This window comes from Plecotus auritus (assembly GCF_963455305.1).
Source record: "Plecotus auritus genome assembly, chromosome: 2".
Taxonomy (NCBI): Eukaryota; Metazoa; Chordata; class Mammalia; order Chiroptera; family Vespertilionidae; genus Plecotus; species Plecotus auritus.
This window is the reverse complement of record NC_137771.1, coordinates 122017323-122036643: the sequence shown is the minus strand read 5'-3', so window position 1 is coordinate 122036643 and position 19321 is coordinate 122017323. Positions and strand designations below refer to the sequence as shown.

Below are 19321 nucleotides of genomic sequence, written 5' to 3'. Positions count from 1 at the left end.
ATATTCCTACATAAGTGGGCAATATTAACTCCTATCTTACAGGGCTAGTCAACTTTGCCCCACCATTTACATTTGTCACCTTCTATGTTCTCTATATAAAAGGTCATATCTGTGTGCCCCACACCCTCTTTTTCTTGATCAGTACATTCTACCATACACATTATATGCTGTTTTATAATTTTAAAAAATTCAGTAGTAGGTATTAGGCATTTATTTTCATGTCTCTCATTTTAGTATTTAAAAAAACAACTCGAAGAGAATGCAAATTTTTCAGAGAGGATCTAGAATAACTAAAAAACAAAGAGGGTGAAATGTCAGTTCAAATATAACTGTTATCTGTAGTTATCTTCCAAACTGGATTTTTAGAAAGCAATATACCTTAATAGGAAACATTGTGTCCTCCATGGAAATGCTAGAAATAGGTACTTTGTTTGAGTTAATAGAAATAGAATATGCTAACTCTATAAATTTGGGGCATTAGATTATTGCTTAAAAGATTGGTTTCTATTACTATACTAGTGGTCCAATGCACGGATTCGTGCACATTGAAATTAATTAGAAGGAATATTTTAATATCGCTATTTGCCCTTTCTCTATAATAGAAGTGTCAAGCAAATTCACAGTTGACAATGACAGATCGAAACACACGCATGTGATTGGCACCAGTGAGAGCTTTATATGTATCACGCATGCACAAGTCAACTTAGCCTTTTATAGATATAGAATAAACTTGCTTAATTAGACCTGCTTTCTGATTTAGCTAAACTTTTTCCAGCCCAGTGAAGCACCCCAACTTCTCTTTCAGGTAATTGTCAACAACACAGCAGTAAATATCAACACGAAGCAGATTATTATTATAGATCATGCAGGGAGAACAAAGGGTAAAATATTTAACTGCAGCAGTGTTTGACTATATTCTGCACAGTGAGAAAACCTGAAATCATTTTCAAGGCCCACCATTTCTTACTTCTTTTCAGTTGGATCAAGTTTCTAAGCTTTCTAAATCTGTTTTCTGGCTAATGAAAAGAAAATAGGATTCCACCAAGTCTTCTAGCTACCTATTCCAGGACTTCTGTGAGGATCAAATGAGATGAGGCACAGGAAAATGCTTCACAGACTTTTGGTTAAAGTGTGAAATGTTTCCACCTGGCTGTAAAGCAAGTCACGTTCCTGGGCTGAAGAAACTGCAAGGAGGGTAGTCGCTAGGGAGAGGAAGCCGGGCGTTGCTACATGATGTCATTACCTGGATGGACACTTAGCATATTAGCCATCTATAATAATAAAAGGGTAATATGCTAATTCGACCAAACATCCTTCCAGGTGTCATTCCAGATGTCCTTTGGGACAATGCTGGGCCAGAGCGAAGCCTTGGTCCTGGGTCCTGGGTGCCGGGGGAAGGAAGGCCGTGTGTGTGTGTGTGTGTGTGTGTGTGTGTGTGTGTGTGTGTCTTTCTGTGTGTGTGTGTGTGTGTGTGTGTGTATAAAATCTTAAATAGCATACTAAGAAATTAGTCCTCAGTTGCAGGGGAAGTTAACATATCACAGTTGAATAAAGGAACTTATTATGTTTATTGGAACCACTTATCTGCTCTCATTAATATTCTTCCTATTTCTCTTCATAGTTTTCTAAGTAATTTGTTTAATTTGGTATCATACTTTCAAAGTATCAAAGAAAACCTGTATTTAAATCTCTCAGGTGTGCACTAGGAATATGAAGTAATACAAGGAAATGTTGCTGATAAAATCCATCAGAGTGATTTTATCCCCTCCCTGCAAATGTTCTCAGTAAAACTATAACATAAGAGCTGTTAAAATTCAATTTCTTCTGTGTGATATTCCAATAAGATTAACTTATATAGTATTAATTCAACCAGTATTTGTTCTTCTGCTAACATGAAATCCATAGGCATCACTTCTCTATTAACATTCATTGTCTTAATTAACAAAGTAATAAATGATGGAAAAGTATTATTTGATTTATCTTATGCTACCTCCTTAATCTGCTTACCAGAAAGGAGAATTTACCTGGACTCTTATGTTTGGAGATCTTCAGATAATTTGAGGTATCTCTCTGATTAGGCAGCATAGCTCTAGACTGCATTTGTAAAACAAATTTATCTGAAGGAGAGAAGAGCTATGCCTGATACTCCTATTTTACTAAAAATTTATTTGAAGTTAATACAACATAATATAGTATATTCAAATGAAAACAAAAGAAACAAAAACAAAAAAATAAGGTGCAAGTGGTTAGTATAGGGTGAAGATAAATCATTGTGTGTATTTACACACACACACACACACAAACACCTAACTCTCTTGTTTTTTACAAATAAATGGAAATTGCCTAGATATATGGTAGGGTATTCATTTCATGGGCCCTCTAAACAGAATACAGTATAACCAGTAAAAATTATATTGACATAAAAATGTTTATTAAGTTTAAGATATTCAGTATTATTATTTTTGTTTGGAAAATGTGGGTATGTAAAGTCTGGAAATATATAATACTAAAAATATTAATAATGCTTATCTCTGAGTAGCGGAAAGAGCTTTTTGTTTTCATTTTGTTTTTTTGTTCTCAATATGTTTTGTACTCTTCTGGTTTGACAAAATGAAGTCGACATTTATTTTTGTTATGAGGACCCTCGTTATAATCCGACTCCTTTGTAATTCTTTCAAGACTGCTTCACTATGAATACCTTATGTTCTATTTCAGTGGTCGGCAAACTGCGGCTCGCGAGCCACATGCGGCTCACTAGCGGCGGTTTGCCGCTCTGTTGACTGATGAGTTTGCCAACCACTGTTTTATTTAAACTAGATTATTACACAATACTCTTGCTTTAGGGAACTTTTCTATCCTTGTTCATCAGATATCCTTCATTTTTTAAATGTCCTCTATCAATATTCTTTAAATTCTTTTTCTCAAATTCTTTATGAACCCCCATAAAATTACCTCTGTAGTATTTATATTTTTCTCCTTAATTCTAATATATTTTCATTATCAAATTTAAGTTGTATTTGTATTCTAATTTGTTTAAAATAAAGACTCATTATGTAGTGTAGAGATTCATTAATAGCCAGGATTTTGTTAATCTTTTATCTGTCTTTGCAATGCCATTGCATATGTTATTCCTTCTCCTCAGAATCTTTTTCTTTCCCATATCCAAGACAATCCTTTCTATAAATCCTTTAAGACTCAGCCCAGTTGGCATTTCTTCTAGAAGGTCTTTCTTAATATGCAACATCATCCCAAGTGTTTGTATTAGGGCTACACTTTTATAGGATCTTGTGCATAACTCTGATATTGCATTTAGTACTTTCTATTGTAATGCAGTATATATTTATCTGATTTTATTGAGAATTCCTTAAAGTGAGTGGATTTTATGTCTTTTTTTTTTTCATTGTTAATACCAAGCAGAGTACTGAAAATGGCACAGGCTCAATAAACATAATTGAGAATGAAGTTTGGGTTTTTGTTTCCAAATTCCCAGATCTCACATCCTTATAGGTTCACTTACAATGACTACAGCACTATTCAAATGTATTCCCTAGAAGATTATACACAGGGAAAACTAGGGGAAATAGTTCTTTCTGTGTGACTATTAGACAAAATCATTCAGCATTACTCACAAGGTTTTTGGACTCAAATTCCTATGTAGAAGGAAACCTTGACCTTGATGACCTAAGATATATTGATTGGTTTGATCAGATAAAGTTACTTTTGCTTCTCAGAACTTATTCACTGTCCAGATTTTGATGAGTTAGGCCAGTGTCAGACCAGATAGATTTCATGGCCCTCATAACATTAAGTTCACATGCTACTACCAGCTATTGATGTTTTATCTACTACAGTGAGAAGAGACAAAGGGGGGCAAACACAGGTAAAATCTTTATCAATTAGAAGGTTCTTTGTTAAGCCCTAAAGCAGCTGGCCTAGGTCACTTAACCATGAAACCTACCAGAAACAGAAGCCCTGCTGAAGCTGGAGGTGTAGCCTAAGATTTTCTTTGCCTCATTCATTATACAGGTGCACTGAAAGAACATCGCAGCCCAGTCACAAAGTACAGAAATAAGGACTTTAACTTATTTTAGCTTCTCTGCTCATCACACAATATAGGCATTCCTCCCTCTAGTTTTCCCCACTAGACTATATTTCACCTCTATCACCCTAGTTACTCATGCCAAAAACTTGGAGTCATCTTCACATTCATCTTCCATGCTGTTGATTTCCCAACCATATCTTTAATCTACCCAATTTCTCTACCCCTTTGCTATCTCTGTTTAACAAAAGCTGTCTTCTCTTGTTCATATTGCTTTCATACCTTCACTGATTTCTAGTTTTACCCTCCTCTCTAATCCATTCTTTACAGTGTAGCTGGAATACATTTTTTTTAAACTTGCCATGTTGCCATTGTATTGAAAACATTCTTTCACTTTCATATCTCCTTTTGTGCTGTAGTCCAGCCACAGTAACCTTTCAGATCCCACTCATGATCATTACCTGGGCTGTTCATTCTTCCATCCAGGAAGAGTCACTTTATCTCAAATCCCATCATTTAAGTCACCCCACCTCCACTTTATTCATAGAATGTATTATTGTAATAGTGTCACAATTCACATGTGTCATTCTCTGGTTAATGACTTTCTCCATAGTTGACTGCCAACTTCATGGAGCAGAGACTGGCTGTATTGTTTGCACTCACAGCCCCAGTTCCTAGTCTAGTGCCTGGCACGTAATTAGATGCTTATTGAATTTTATTGGATAAATGAATGACTGTGCATATTTGAAATTATAGTATTTCTTTTTGAATGGTATTTTACTTGGAGAGATTTTTTTTTTAATATATTTTATTGCTTTTTTTTTTTAACAGAGAGAAAGGGAGAGGGATAGAGAGTTAGAAACATCAATGAGAGAGAAACATCGATCAGCTGCCTCCTGCACACCCCCTACTGGGTATGTGCCTGCAACCAAGGTACATGCCCTTGATCCCAGGATCGAACCTGGGACCCTTGAGTCCGCAGGCCAACACTCTATCCACTGAGCCAAACCGGTTAGGGCTATAATTTAATTTTTAATAATGACCATGTTTAACAATCAGCTTGCAAAATTCCTGAAAATTTGTGATCCAGTAAGAGCAGGCTCCAGCACAATACTGAGTGGAGTATAATGGTTAAAGGGCATGGCTCATGGATTTGAAACAAGACTCAGCCACTTTTAGGTTTCACTGATCAAGTTGCCTGATCTCTTTATACCTCAGTGTTCTCATCTGTATAATTATAGTACCTACTATGTAGAGTTGTTACAAAGATAAAATGAAATCTGTGTATGACATAGCATAGTACCTGAAACAATAATTCACTCAATTTGTTATAAACTGTTACTACCTCAAAATGTTGTTGATACAGTTACTCTACTCATGCTGAAAGACTGAAATTTTATTGATGAGAAAAATATCTTATTTTGCGATCTACGTGGAGACAGTCAGTTTTGCTTCCTAGGCAGTAGATGGTAATCTACTACTAGAAACTGAAAGGGGGAAAATGACCTCAATCAACATGATTGAGGCAATGTATTATTAGCTGGATCATAGAGCAGGGAGGATGCCATACATTCTGGGATACATCTGCAGTAAGAGGCTTCACCTCAGGTATTAATTCTGATCAACTAACATCAGACTTAAAAATGAATGGTGAGAAGGATTCTGAGGTTGTTTCTAGACTTAGCAGGAATAGAACTTTTAATACATAAGCAACAGTTACTATGGTTAATGATGGCAAGAAAAAACACACCATGATCTATACTAATAAAAGGGTAATATGCTAATTAGATCGGACGTCTTCCGGACGACCATCCCCACACAACCTTCCTGACAAAGCTGGGCCCGAGCAAAGCTGCCTGCCGGCCATCCCAGGCACCAGCACCTGCGGCTGGCTGCGGCCTGGGAGACAGAGAAGCTGCTTGCCCCACGGTCCTGGCCACAGCCAGCCAGAGAAGCCGCCTGCCCCGAGGTCCCGGGCATCAGTGCCTGTGCTCAGGCAAAGCCACCTGCCCACCGTCCCCTGCAGCTGCAGCCGTCCCGGCCCCCAGTGCCTGTGGCTGGCCAGAGGGAGGGAAGCCCAGGTCCCAGGTGCCTGTAGCCGGCTGGAGGAGGGAATCCTGGGTCCCGGGTGTGGGGCAAGGCAGAGGGGGGGTTTAAACCGGCAGTCGGATATCTCCCAAGGGGTCCCAGATTGGAGAGGGTGCAGGCCATGCACCGGGCCACTAGTTAAGTTATAATTGTGGTAAGTGCTATTAATAAGAGAGTGAAAGTTAGTTTAGAGCAATGGTTCTCATTTGGGACTGATTTTGTCCCCTAAGGGCATTGACAACACTGGAAGTCACACCTGGGGACAGTGCTATTGGCATCTTGTGGATAAATTCCAAGGGAGTACAGGACAGCCTTCCACACCAAATTCCAGTGGTCTGAGATACGTTGTAATCAGTAATACTTTTACAGGGAAATGGGATTTAAAGAAAAGGATAAATTAGTTATTAGATGAGGGAGTGAGAGTGAGTAAACATATAGCCAGAGGGAGGAAAATAAGGAAAGATCTAAGGTTGGAACTCAATCTCTTCCATGTATTCAATAAGCTGAAAAAGCTAGTATATGTCTCTTTTTGAGCAAAGGGCAAAAGATACAAGATTATGTTGGAGAGCTAAGAAACGGCCCCCTTAAAGTCTTTGGAGTTTTCTATGAGTCACCCAGTAAATATTCAGAGTACACTTGCATCTGTGGGTCTTACTTTCAGAACATGGGTAGTGGATCTCATTTTAGGAGTTCTTAGCAGGGGTGATATTTGAAGTTTTGAATTTATTTTAGTGCCAATTTGCCAATGAGTAATTGGTTTTTTTCTCTCATAACACTCAGCTACCAGGGGCAGGTTTAGAAAAAGAGAGAAGATTGGGCTCATTCAGGGTTAGGGTTTTGTCAGGTAGGCACGAAAAAGGTTACTGTAGCCAGAAAAGCAGCTGGCGTTCTCTCTGTCGAGACCTAGGGCAGGTAGGCTAGGATTGCTGTACAAACCAAATCCTTTCTGTTTGTTTTTTGTAGAATGCTAGTGGTTTTCAAAATGAGATTTTGGTATTTAGAGCAAATAAAATTACAGTGAATTCTGTATCGTAAACTATAATGGGTACTGTTTTCAGTAATTATTTGATTACTTTTGGATTTTTTATTAATTCTGGGAGAAGTGTCGTGCGTTGAAAGATATATCACTTTAAACAGGACACTAAAATTGTTGATTGCCTAACTTTGAATTAGAAATAAATAATAGTAATTTTAGTATAGACACTCTGATTTTATTCGATATACAATTGATTCTTTTCTCATGAAGCACAAGCAGGAGAACCAGAATATCTAGAGCAGCCATCAAGAAGTGATTTCTCAAAGCACTTGAAAGAAGAAACTATTCGAACAATTACCAAGGCATCACGCGATTATGAAGATAAAAGTCCTGAAACAGTTTTGCAGACGGTAAGAACTTTTCTTTTCCCCCTCTGAGCATAGCCATGTTCATGATGTTTCCTAGCCCTGTGTTGGACAGTGAGCTCTCTGGGAGTCGGGAGGCAGTGCCATGGGCTCTTCATCCACACGAACAGTGACTGGGGGCATTACCTAACACCCCAGTTGTAGTTTTTTCTGCTATAATTTTTTAAAAATGATTCTTTTTAAAAAAAGGTTACTAACTTCCTGTTTGAGAATTATGAAAAATAACAGTCATAGGTTAAATTGGTCATTGATTGGGAACTTAAAAAGAGAACTAGAACATTTAGCATTATAAGTTGACCCTTGCACAACATGGGGGTTAGAGTGCCACCCCTCTGAGCAGTTAAAAATTCAAGTTTAAAATTGGACTCCTCAACAGCTTTACTAATAGCCTACTATTGACCAGAAGCCTTACTGGTAACATATTAGAGGCCTGGTGCATGAAATTCGTGCACGGGGGTGGGAGGGGTGTCCCTCAAGCTGGCCTGCACCTTCCAATCTGAGACCCCTCAGGGGATGTCCAACTGCCGGTTTAGCGGGATCGGGCCTAAACCAGCTGTCAGACATCCCTCTCACAATCCGGGACCACTGGCTCCTAACTGTTCGCCTTCCTGCCTGCCTGCCTGCCTGATAGTCCCTACCCGCTTCTGCCTGTCAGCCTGATTGCCTACTAACTGCTCCCCTGCCGGCCTGATCGCCCCCCAACTGCCCTCCCCTGCTGCAATCCGCCTCCTCTGCTGGGACCTGCCTCCTCTGCACAAGGCAGCGGAGACACCAGGACCGGCCTCCTCCATGCCACACAGAGCCGCGGGACCCCCAGGCCTCACCACGTGGAGCGGCCACCAGGCCCCACCTCCACTGTGCACTCAGTCATCTTGTGGCGGCATCGCGAAGGCATAACGCCACCTAGGCTTTTATTATATAGGATTTCTTATGTTATATGTATTATATACTATATTCTTACAATAAACTATGGAAAGGAAAATGCTATTAAGAAAATCAGAAGGAAGAGAAAATACATTTACAGTATTTATTGAAAAAATCCACATATAATAGACCTGCATGGTTCAAATCCATGTTGTTCAAGAGTCAACTGTGTTTCTCACGCCTCCCTCAATCTCTAGTCTTACTACATTGGAATAGTTTGGAACAAGATATAATTTTCATTGTTGCATGGAATGTGTTTAACAATAAAATACCAGATACTTTAGGTTAGAGTAGTAAATATTATCTTACACTGTGGTTTCTGCATATTTCAGTAGTGTTCCATCCAAAATTTGTCATGATAATTCACCTGTTGGTAGTTTTCAGTTGTGTCTTTTTATAACAATAAATTGAGCACATTGGTATTGCACTATGTTTTCAGTGACTGTGATATTCTGGGAGATGCTATTTCAAGAATTTGGTATTACAAAATCATTCAGTTGCTATAGTCTTATTTTATTAGCACAAGCAGCTCTAATGTAGTTTTCATGATAGCTAATGTTAATATTTGACGATTCTCCTTCTAGGGAACTAAAGAGAACAAGAAGTATAATTTTTCAATGCAGTTTTCTACTTAATTGCTAAATGCACTGAGGTCTTTAATATAAGACCTCAATTAACCAAAATGTCCATTTAATAGGGTGTTGTGTTATGTTTTAATGAATGAAATACTCGCGAATTAGTTTTTAAAGTTATTTTCTGTTTGAATAATTTTGATTATATATCATCTTACCATAAAAATAATGTATTAATATCATTTTTTTATCTAACCAAATTTTGCAAATGCTCTAGAGCAGGGGTGGGCAAACTTTTTGACTCGAGGGCCACAATGGGTTGTTAAACTGGACCGGAGGGCCAGAACAAAAGCATGGATGGAGTGTTTGTGTGAACTAATATAAATTCAAAGTAAAGAAGCAGAGGGGAGAGCAAGAGAACCGGATAGAACAGCCGGATCCGGTCTGCGGGCCGTAGTTTGCCCAAGGCTGCTCTAGAGACTCTGAATGAGTTTGAGATCGACACCTTCTAACGATAGAGCACTTGTTGGTAAATGTTTCTTCTAGTGGTCCTGAGCTCTGTAGTTCTTGGGGAATGGTAGAATAGGAAAACTAGGGAGGGAGAAAGGGCGAAGAAATAGGTACACAGGAGAAATATTTTTACCAGTAATAAAAAATAACTTGTCAGGGCCTTTGCTAATTAGGAATTTTATTTGTTAGAGCTTACATTTATGATTAATAAATAGCATTCTTTTAACTGATATCAGAAAGCCTAAAAGCATTACTTAGCTTAACGTAGAATCATATTTTTTTCCTTTTGTCTAATCATGTGTAATTTAAATTTGCAGAAATCACTTACATTTTGATTGCTTAATTTATTAATATGGATATCATCTTGTAAGCTAACAACCTACTGCTTCACCTTTACTTGAGAAAGGAGGATGGCATGGAGAGAATATGATAGATGGCTAGCATAAATATTTTTCTGTTTGGCTTATTTTCTGGACAGCACCAACATTTGGCCACTTTGCCTATATAAATCTTGCAACATGTCTAAGAATGTGTTAACATGGCTGTCTGAAGCAGCCTGTGTTCTTGGTCCTGTGGTCAGTTGCTTAGACCAGTGGTCGGCAAACTCATTAGTCAACAGAGCGGCAAACCGCGGCTCGCAAGCCGCATGTGGCTCGCAAGCCACAGTTTGCCGACCACTGGCTTAGACTCATTGTGACCACCATTGGGTTTTCTCATTTAAGGGTATACTTTAGAAATTAAATTGCATAGATGAAAAGAGTCTGCAGTCTTCGGGATTAGATAGTCTTGATTTTTGAATATTGGTTTTACTTCTTACTAGCTATGCAAACTTGAATAAGTTGCTTAATTTCTCTAAATCTCAGTTTTCTTTTATATAAAAGGGAGGTGATTGTGAGATTACTTTAGATCTTTTTTTTTTATGCCTAGCATGTCGTGTAGGCACTAAGTAGCTGTTAGTTTTCTTTTGTTGTTTAAATTCTAACCATTTCATAAATATACAATATATTAAGCTCCAACCTTAGTGTGAGAAGATTTCCCTGGAAAGCTTAGAATCACAGGAACCATGGAGAGATACTCTCCAAATGTTATACAGCTTGCTTTATTGAAGAATGTACTCAAATTTAAATGAAATATTTCAGGAAATTTGAAATATACAGAAAAGTGGACTCCCAGAAAAAAATATGCGTAGTCCCAAAGTTAAGCACTGTGAATATGTATGTTTTCTTTCATTCTTATTTTTATACACAGTTTTAGAATTTATTTTTATAGTTGAGTTACTACTGCATATAAAATTTCACATCTTAACTTTTTTTAAGACACATTATAACTTAACCGTTTCCTATGTTATAAACCCTTTAAAAAAGTTTATATGTTGATTATTATTCCTTTGAGTGATTAGATTCTTGTTTACTTACCTATCCCCCATAGTCAGTTCTACTTTTACATTATTCTAAAGGGGCTGCTAGAAATGAAACTTTTTCATATTTTAGGATATTTCTTCAGCTTCCTCATAGTTGAATTACTTGGTTAAAACGATATGAGCATATTAAGGGGGGCAAAAGTGATGAGATGATATAGTGCTCTAACCACCTTTTATATGACTGCTTTTTTTAAAAAAAAAATTATACATTTAACTAGAGGCCCAATGCATGAAATTCGTGCAAGGGGCTTGGCCCTCACGGCCTCAGCTGCCTCGCTGCCCTGCAGCCTCGCCCACTGGTCGTTCTGGAAGGTTGTTTCGGAAGGTTGTCGGCCGTCTGGTCTAATTAGAATGTTAGCTCTTTATTATGTAGGATGGCTTTCAGGCAGTCAATAAAAATCTTTGTATTTTAATTATTCTTGCAACTTTTTAACTGAGGAACTTATTTTTAACCCTTTCAAATTCATCATTGGTTAAGGTGCTTATACAGGACATGATAGTAATTGAAAAAGATAAATATGCATCTATTTTACTTCAATGAACACTTAAATTCTTTATATGAACATTTTTTTATGGTATCTTAGGATATCTAAACTTCAGAACAACAATACCTACAGAATTATTATCTGCACCCAAGCTATTTCCGTTTTTCAACTTTTACCCATATAATTAATCAGTATTATGCTGCTGAAACTCTTCTGTGGTGACTGGAAAGGTTTATAAAACCCTGATTTTTTTTTCTTAGCTGCATTTTTTTCCCAATGTAACTGTGTAAGGATCAGTATTCTAAGGAATACATTTTCTAGTTGCTACTTTCTGTAAATTTGTCAGGGTGTCCCAAAAAAGTATATTTACATTTTAACAGCTGATAGCTCAATTTTGAAAATGAATTGTATTTTAATAAACACTGCTTTTTTCATTATTAAATGTGTGATGTACAGTTTTTAGGGACACCCTATATTTTCTCTTCTTAAGACAGTATTGTTTGGGATTGGTGTTCTTGTGAGAAAATTTTTACCACTGTGTCCAGACAGATTTCTTAATTGATCTGCTTATTTCACTTTTAGGAATGGACACCTAGGACATTTATTACTACCTAATAAACATACCTCTATAGGATATTTGTGGTGGTAATATCAGGTTAGAATTATTCAAATATAAGCAATTTAAAATAGCATTAATCTATAATAATAAAAGTGTAATATACTAATTAAACCTGACAGAACGACCTTACGGACGTCATTCTGGACATCCTTCCGGATGAAGCCGTGGCAGCGGAGGCCAAGGCAGAGGTGGTTAGGGGTGATTGGGCAGGCAGTCAGAGTGGTTAGGAGCAATCAGGCAGGCAGTCAGAGTGGTTAGGAGCAATCAGGCAGGCAGGCGAGTGGTTAGGGGCAATGAGGCAGGCAGGCAGGTGAGCGGTTAGGAGCTAGTGGTCCCGGATTGTGAGAGGGAAGACCAACTGCCAGTTTAGGCCCGATTCCACAGGGAACCCTGTGGAATGGGGCCTAAACTGGTAGTCGGACATTCCCCAGGGGGTCCCAGATTGCAAGAGGGTGCAGGCTGGGCTGAGGTACCCTTCCCCTCCCCCCTCCATGCAAGAATTTTGTGCACTGGGCTTCTAGTAGTATAGTAATATTGGTAATGCCTATCATTTATAGAGCAACAATTATGTCCCAGGTGTGGGGTAACCTGAATATTATCTCTCATGATCATGGCAAACATATAAGCTTGTTATTTTTTCTTGAAAAATTAAGGACTCAAAGTAAGGAAACCTTTTCTAAAATGTTAATTATAAGTAGCATTTCTTTTAAAAGAAACAGTGCTAGTCTTGGCCATTAGTTTTATTTTATTGTTTAATTCTTTCTGCAAATGTACTTCTGGAAAGTCAGAATGTGTTCACATCCCTAAAACATACCTTTAAATGGAAATAAAACCTTTTATTTGTTAAATTTTTCTATTTATTTTATATAAAAAGTAAAGTTTATTTTTGCTTAGGAAAACTTTTATGGTGCAATTTAAAATTACTCAAGTAAGCTTTATGGAAGCATTTTAGGTACTTTTGAACTTTGTAGGTAAATATGAAATATGCCAGTTATAAATCTATACAGTAAAATAAGATCTGAGCAGTATTTTGAATGAGCTGCATTAGTATTTTCAAGTAGATTTTTCTAGATTTCATGCTAGCTTCCACTCTTAGTGTGGATTAGTGAAATTTATAGTCTTTGTTAAAGAAAATAAAAAGAAAGAAATCTGATTTAGTTGTTAAAAATAGTATCTTGCATCTTTAAAAAAAAAACAAGAATTCATTAGATACTTATGATATAAATATATGGTACTAGTTCTCATAGGCTGTTACAGAGTGAGTTAAGCACCATAGAATATGGATAGTGAGTAGATATACACTTGATTACTAGAAAGGATAGAAAAATAAAATCATACGAAAGAAAACCTACAAACTCTTCTGCGTTCAGAGGAATATCTTTGTGTGTTTTTTTGTTTTGGTTTTTTTTTAATCCTTACCCAAAGATATGTTTATTGTTTTTAGAGAGAAGAGAGGAGGGGAGAGAGAGAAGTATTAATGTGAGAGAAAAACATAGATCTGTTGCCTCCCGTACATGCCATTATCGGGGAATCTAACCCACAACCTTTTGGTGCATGGGACGACACTCCAACCAACTGAGCCACCTGGCCAGGGCTGAGAAGTCTTATTTTAATGGAGATAAAGTATCAAAAAAGCTTTATGGAGTTATTAGAATTAAAAAAAACAAAACAAAAAAAAAACTTCAGCTATGAAGATAGTAGGAATTGCAACTCCACTGCTTATTATTTTTAAGGATTTAGAGTCCAAGATGCTTTATGGGAAAAATGAAAATGAAAACTTAATTTAGTGTTTGAGATGAAAAGGGAAAGCTGGAGACCTTGGATTAATTCATTTGCTTCTAATACTCAGATTTAAGTGGTTTTGTTTTATACTAGGCAAATGCAGATATTTTCAAAAGACTCAAGAATCTGCACTTAAACTGGGTGCTTCCATTGTTCTCTTTTCTAATGATTTTTTCCTGCAGAAACCTGCAAGTACTACAAGCCAACCACCTTCTAACCAGCAAGTTGTAGAGGTGGCGATTCCTCATGTAGGGAAATTTGTGATTGAGTCAAAGGAGGGGGGTTATGATGACGAGGTACTTTGTCACAGCGCTCTGCACTGTTCTACTTATTTTTTACTATTTAATACTTTGGGCATGCCTGCACCCTCACACTGATGTCTATTACTGCATAACATACAGCTTTACCACCCATGGTCTGAAATTACCTTACCAATTGCTAACACAGCTTTCATTTTCAAATAACAATTTAAGCAGAAAGCTTATGGAATTTTTCAGAATAATAATTTTATGTTTCTCATGTTAATTCTTTTATGCAGATGTAGGATTGGTTTACTCTCAGGCTGATAGATTACAAATAAGATTTGTTCAATTAAATAGCAAAATTTTTGAGCATCTAAAAATAATTTTAATTTTAATTTTCTCTTTTGCTTGAGTTATTTATTATAATACTTTGCCCACCATTTCCTGCCAGAAGAACATACATCCTTATTACAAATAGATAATTGGTATTTTTCTTCTGCAATGTCCATGTGACTATGAATTGAATGATTCATCAACATTGCTGAATGCCTACCAGAGTTTTATACACAATGGGACTGCCAACTTATCTCTTCCTACCTCTCCACTATTAATTCTCATCTAGTTATTTTTCTAACAGTAAAGAAGCATTTTTGCTTCTCATGATATGTTTTGGGGGAATCCAGATGAAAATTTGCTATTGTCTTGGTCCCATCAGATTTGCCCCCCCTTCCTCCACTTTTCTCTTAAGACGCTTACATTTTGATATCTTCCATATTTCAGGAAGGACATAGAGAAGATCTTGGATTCTATAATTTGTTAGTTTTTACTGGCATAGATGAGAATTGAATTTACACTAAATAGTTTTTTCCAAGTAACTTTTTTCTAGACTTATTCCAAGGTTATAATTAAAGTATGAGTTAAAAATGTCTTTATGGCACTAAAATCAGAGGTGTCATACAGATATTAATTTTACTGCATCAATGTAAGAAAGCATGGCCATAATGAGGTTAAGGAGCAGGTTTGTGAGATAGGAAATAGTCAAAAGGATTTTCTCAAGTAGTTAATGTTATTGCAACTCTCAGTATATAATCCAAAATATATACTATGAGTAATAGTTTAAGTGAATCAGAGGTCATTGATGTACTCTCTCTTTAAAAAAAATATATTTTTTTATTGATCTTAGGGAAAGGAAGGGAGAGTGATAGAAAGGTAGAAAATTGATGAGAGAGAAACATCTCTTGCATGCCCCCTCCTGGAGATCAAGCCGGCAACCCAGGCATGTGCCCTGACCCGGAATCGATCCATGACCTCCTGGTTCATAGGTAGTTGCTCAACCACTGAGCTGGATGCACTCTCTTGATAGCTCTAATATAATAGCTTCATAGTGCCTTGGGTTATATCATTTTTCAGGTATTTTAAAATGTAAACAGCTAAAAATAAGCTATTATGAAACTAAATATACTTCAGTATTTAGTACTTAATATAAATATATTATTCTAGTTATTTTAATATTACTATGTTGGTACTTGAAAATTATGGAAACTTATATTTTTAATAAAAATGTTTATTAAGCACCTCTGCTTGTTTTAGGGTGACCCTTCTGGCATTAACAAAACAGAATTATGATTAATCATTTAACACTATCTTTTGTACGAATGCTTATGCTACTGACAGAGGGTTTTTTTAATGCATTAGAGTGATGATTTAACAGTGCATGTGCTTGGCACCAAGGTCTTTGGACACAGGGTTGCTGCAAATGGATGTTCAGGTTGTATGGTTGTGCAGGGACGCCTAGTCAATGGGCGGACTTGGAGTTGAAATTGAGCTTATGCTGACTGAGCTCCCCAAACCTTAATGAAGAGGCACCTTTTAAAATAAAAAGATTGTTGTTATTTCTAATGCTTCTCTTATTCAGAGAGCAGCACATTTTTCTAATTTGTCAAGAAGGGGGTCTTTTTAAAATTCTCTGGTTCAGAGAGGATGCCTTTTTGCTTTTTGCACAAAGGCACCATGTGAACTAGATGTGGCCCTGTAGAGATTTTGAAATATACTTACATGCATACTGGATCACGTTTGCTATAAAAAAAAGTGCAACATTTGATTTATAAATAATGAAAAGCAAAGGACTTCTAACTTGCATGTAAAGAAATTATTTTGGTTTTTTAAATTTTTTTATGTTACTCATTCAAAAACTCTTACTTTCAATCCCTTGTGGCAGATCATGATGACACCGAACATGCAAGGTATTATCATGGCGATAGGTAAATCCAGGAGTGTATATGACAGGTGTGGCCCTGAAGCAGGGTTCTTTAAGGTACAATTAACATTTTCATTTTATTTTCTTAATTATTTTTAAATGAGACTTCTTAAATTGTTTTATTTCCTTGAACTAAATTTGTTTTCTTGTATAATTTCTCTTTTCCTAAAGTAGCCATGGTTACCTGATGTTCTGGGGGGTTTCTTTTATGCATGAATCTAAGACTGATTTTTTTTTTCTTTTAATCTAGATAATTCAACAAAAACAAAGCATTTTACCCGAGTTACCCTAGTAGTGTACTTCAATTTGGTTAGCAGAAATTTGAATTATGTTTTTATTTGAAGGGGAAAAAAGTGTATTTATTGATGAGCAAAACTAAGAACTGAGTAACTCTCTGATAATAGTTTATTTTTTCCTCATTGGTATACCCTTAGTTAGTCTTACATTTTTCTTTAATTTTGTTATCACATGATACTAAATTGCTTTCTTTATTGGGTTATTTTAAAAATTATTCATTCATAAATTATCTTTTTATGTTTCTATTCACTTATGTTTTCCCCATGGTTAATTTTTGATATCCTGGTCATTTCAAGGCATGTGAGATAAATCAAGCTGATGCATCATTTGATGACATAATATTTTCCCCCTCTAATTCCAGATTTTTAAAATGTTTTTATTACCATATTTGCTTTTACTTATTTGTAAAATAAGTGAGCATGTGCAGTGAAATGAAAGGGAGTGTTTGAAGGTGATAATGACTTGAAACATAAAGTTAAAATTACTGCCCAACACAGTGGAGCCCCTTATCTGTGAGAGTAGAAATCGCTCTGAAGAAAATAGCAAAGACAAGAAATTGAGGATATTTATTTGGGAAAAATGGATCAGCTTTTTCATAAATGTCTAATGTATATTATAAAATTCTAATCTCTGTTCATTCCTTTTATTCCTACAGAATGTATTAAATACTCAGTTTAGCTTGTGGTTGGGGTTTGGCTTTTTTTGTTTTTAAGTTTAAATATTTCTTAAAAGGGATCTTTTTCACCATATCAGAAAGTGGAATTATAATAGCATGCTGGCATCTGGACAGTTCTGAGACAACAGTTTTTTTTAAGTAGATTGTGTCAGTTATTTATTGTTGCATAACAAGACACTCCAAAACTTAGTGGTTTTCAACAACAGTGACATGACTGGACAGTTCTTTGCTGATCTGGGCCTCCATATCATCTTATACCCCTGAGCTGCTTAACTTTAGGGACTTATAAATGTTCAGAGGTGATGAGCCACATCTTTATACCAGGGGCCCAGTGCATGAATTCATGCACCTTGAAAGGAACTGTGGTCTGCGAGGCTGAGGTAGGCATAGGGGCGGTTCTCGGCCCATCCTCTTCGCCTCCGCTCAGCCCCTCCCGCCATGGCCCCCAGTCCCTTGTCTGCCTGCAGCCCCACTCCCATTGCTGCCACTCCCATGCGCTGATGGTGCCAGCCCCGCTTGTACCCACTGACAGTGTGGAGTGATTGGGGCCGGTGCCAGCAGCGGTGCAAGCAGCGGCTCTGGTGCCGGCTGCAGGTGCAAGTGGGGCCGGCGCTGGCAGCAGGTGCAGGCGCAGCACCAGGTGGGACCGCAGCGCATGGGAGCAAAGAATTTTCAGTAACCACCAGAGTCTCGCCCTGATGATAGCGACCGGCACCCCGCCTTGGTCTGGCACCCCCACTCACCTGCTCCACCATCCTGCGGCGGCCAACTCCCACCATGTTCCGCACACAGCCCCTGGCGACTGGTTGTTCCTCTGTTCGGTCTATTTGCATATTAGCCTTTTATTATATAGGATCATATTTATTTATTCCCTCTGAGGCAGGGAATGGTTGTAAGAGACTTCTGCCTTTGGGTCCCCAATGAAGTCTTGGGTCCTAACCGAGGCTCTGTTAAACTATACGTGTGAGAAAGTCATTGACTCACCCTGGTCTTCACTTGATAGAAATCAGTAGGTTTCAAGTGTTCTGCCCCAACCCACCTGAGGGATAAGATAAATTTCCTTCAGCAGCTAAATTCAGTTGATTAGTTTGTTGTTTAAAGTATAAAAACTATATTATAAAAATAGCAAATGTTCATAGTAAAACAGTGCAATGGAAAGTTAAATGAAATGTTCATGTCTTTCACTACTCTCATTCCCTCATTCCATATCCACAAATGGAGCCACTGTTAGTTCTTTTGTGTAGCCTTCTAGCAACTTTTTTAACATTCCTTTGTTTTTATTAAATATAACATTTTTTAAAATTATTTTAAAAATCTAAAATTTTCTTTTAATTTTTTCTACTGTTCCATCATCAAACTCCATCTTTAAAAATACTGCTTATTTTCAGTAATTCTTTATATATATATATATATATATATATATATATATATATATATATATATATATAAAAGGCTTTGTGCATAGTAGCTTATATCAATAAACACTTTTGAATTTGTTTGGATTAGCATGACCAACCATCCTGGTATGCCCAAGACTGTGTAACTCCTGGGAGAAGGAACTTGAAGTGCTAAAACTGTAGAACTTCTGGCAAAATGGTCCCAGGATGAGTTGATCACCCTAATAAGATCCCTTAAGAAAGGTTGAAAAACTTCTCTTAAAAAACCAAAACAAAAAACAGACTTTTATGTTTAAAAATTTATCCTTATTCTTAGGTCGTCTGTAGTTCTTTTTTAATAAGACATTGCATATATGTCTTCTAAAGTTTTAATCTATTTCTAGTGGAAAAGGTATCTATTGCTTACAGTGCCATTGCCATTTATTATCAAGTTGGGTATCTTTATGTTGAATTGGATCTCATTTTTATTAATCTCTGCATATATATTTTTATTAGCTTATCCAAAGTCATCTTTTTTTTTTTCCAATAGTAAAAACAAGTGAATTTGCTTTCTTGCCTTGGCATTTATGAATGCAGATTTAACCTCATTGTGAATATGACTTTCACATAAAA

The 19321-nt window shown here is 36.8% G+C and overlaps 1 protein-coding gene across 16 annotated transcripts in view; it reads left to right on the top strand.

Annotated features, from left to right (window-relative positions):
- The window catches only part of USP25 (ubiquitin specific peptidase 25), a 189339-nt gene that overhangs the window by 135208 nt on the left and 34810 nt on the right, over window positions 1-19321 (top strand). For 10 of the 16 annotated variants that reach the window (XR_013960013.1, XR_013960014.1, XR_013960015.1 and 7 more), the window contains 3 exons: window positions 7374-7513; window positions 14023-14136; window positions 16301-16396. Coding sequence is in view for 13 of the 16 variants with exons in the window: in XM_080657608.1 (XP_080513734.1) it covers window positions 7374-7513; window positions 14023-14136; window positions 16301-16396 (350 nt within the window). In the remaining 3 variants the exon portion in view is untranslated. The remainder of the gene's footprint in view (window positions 1-7373; window positions 7514-14022; window positions 14137-16300; window positions 16397-19321) is intronic. The other 6 variants (XM_080657606.1, XM_080657616.1, XM_080657605.1 and 3 more) reach the window with 2 other exon arrangements.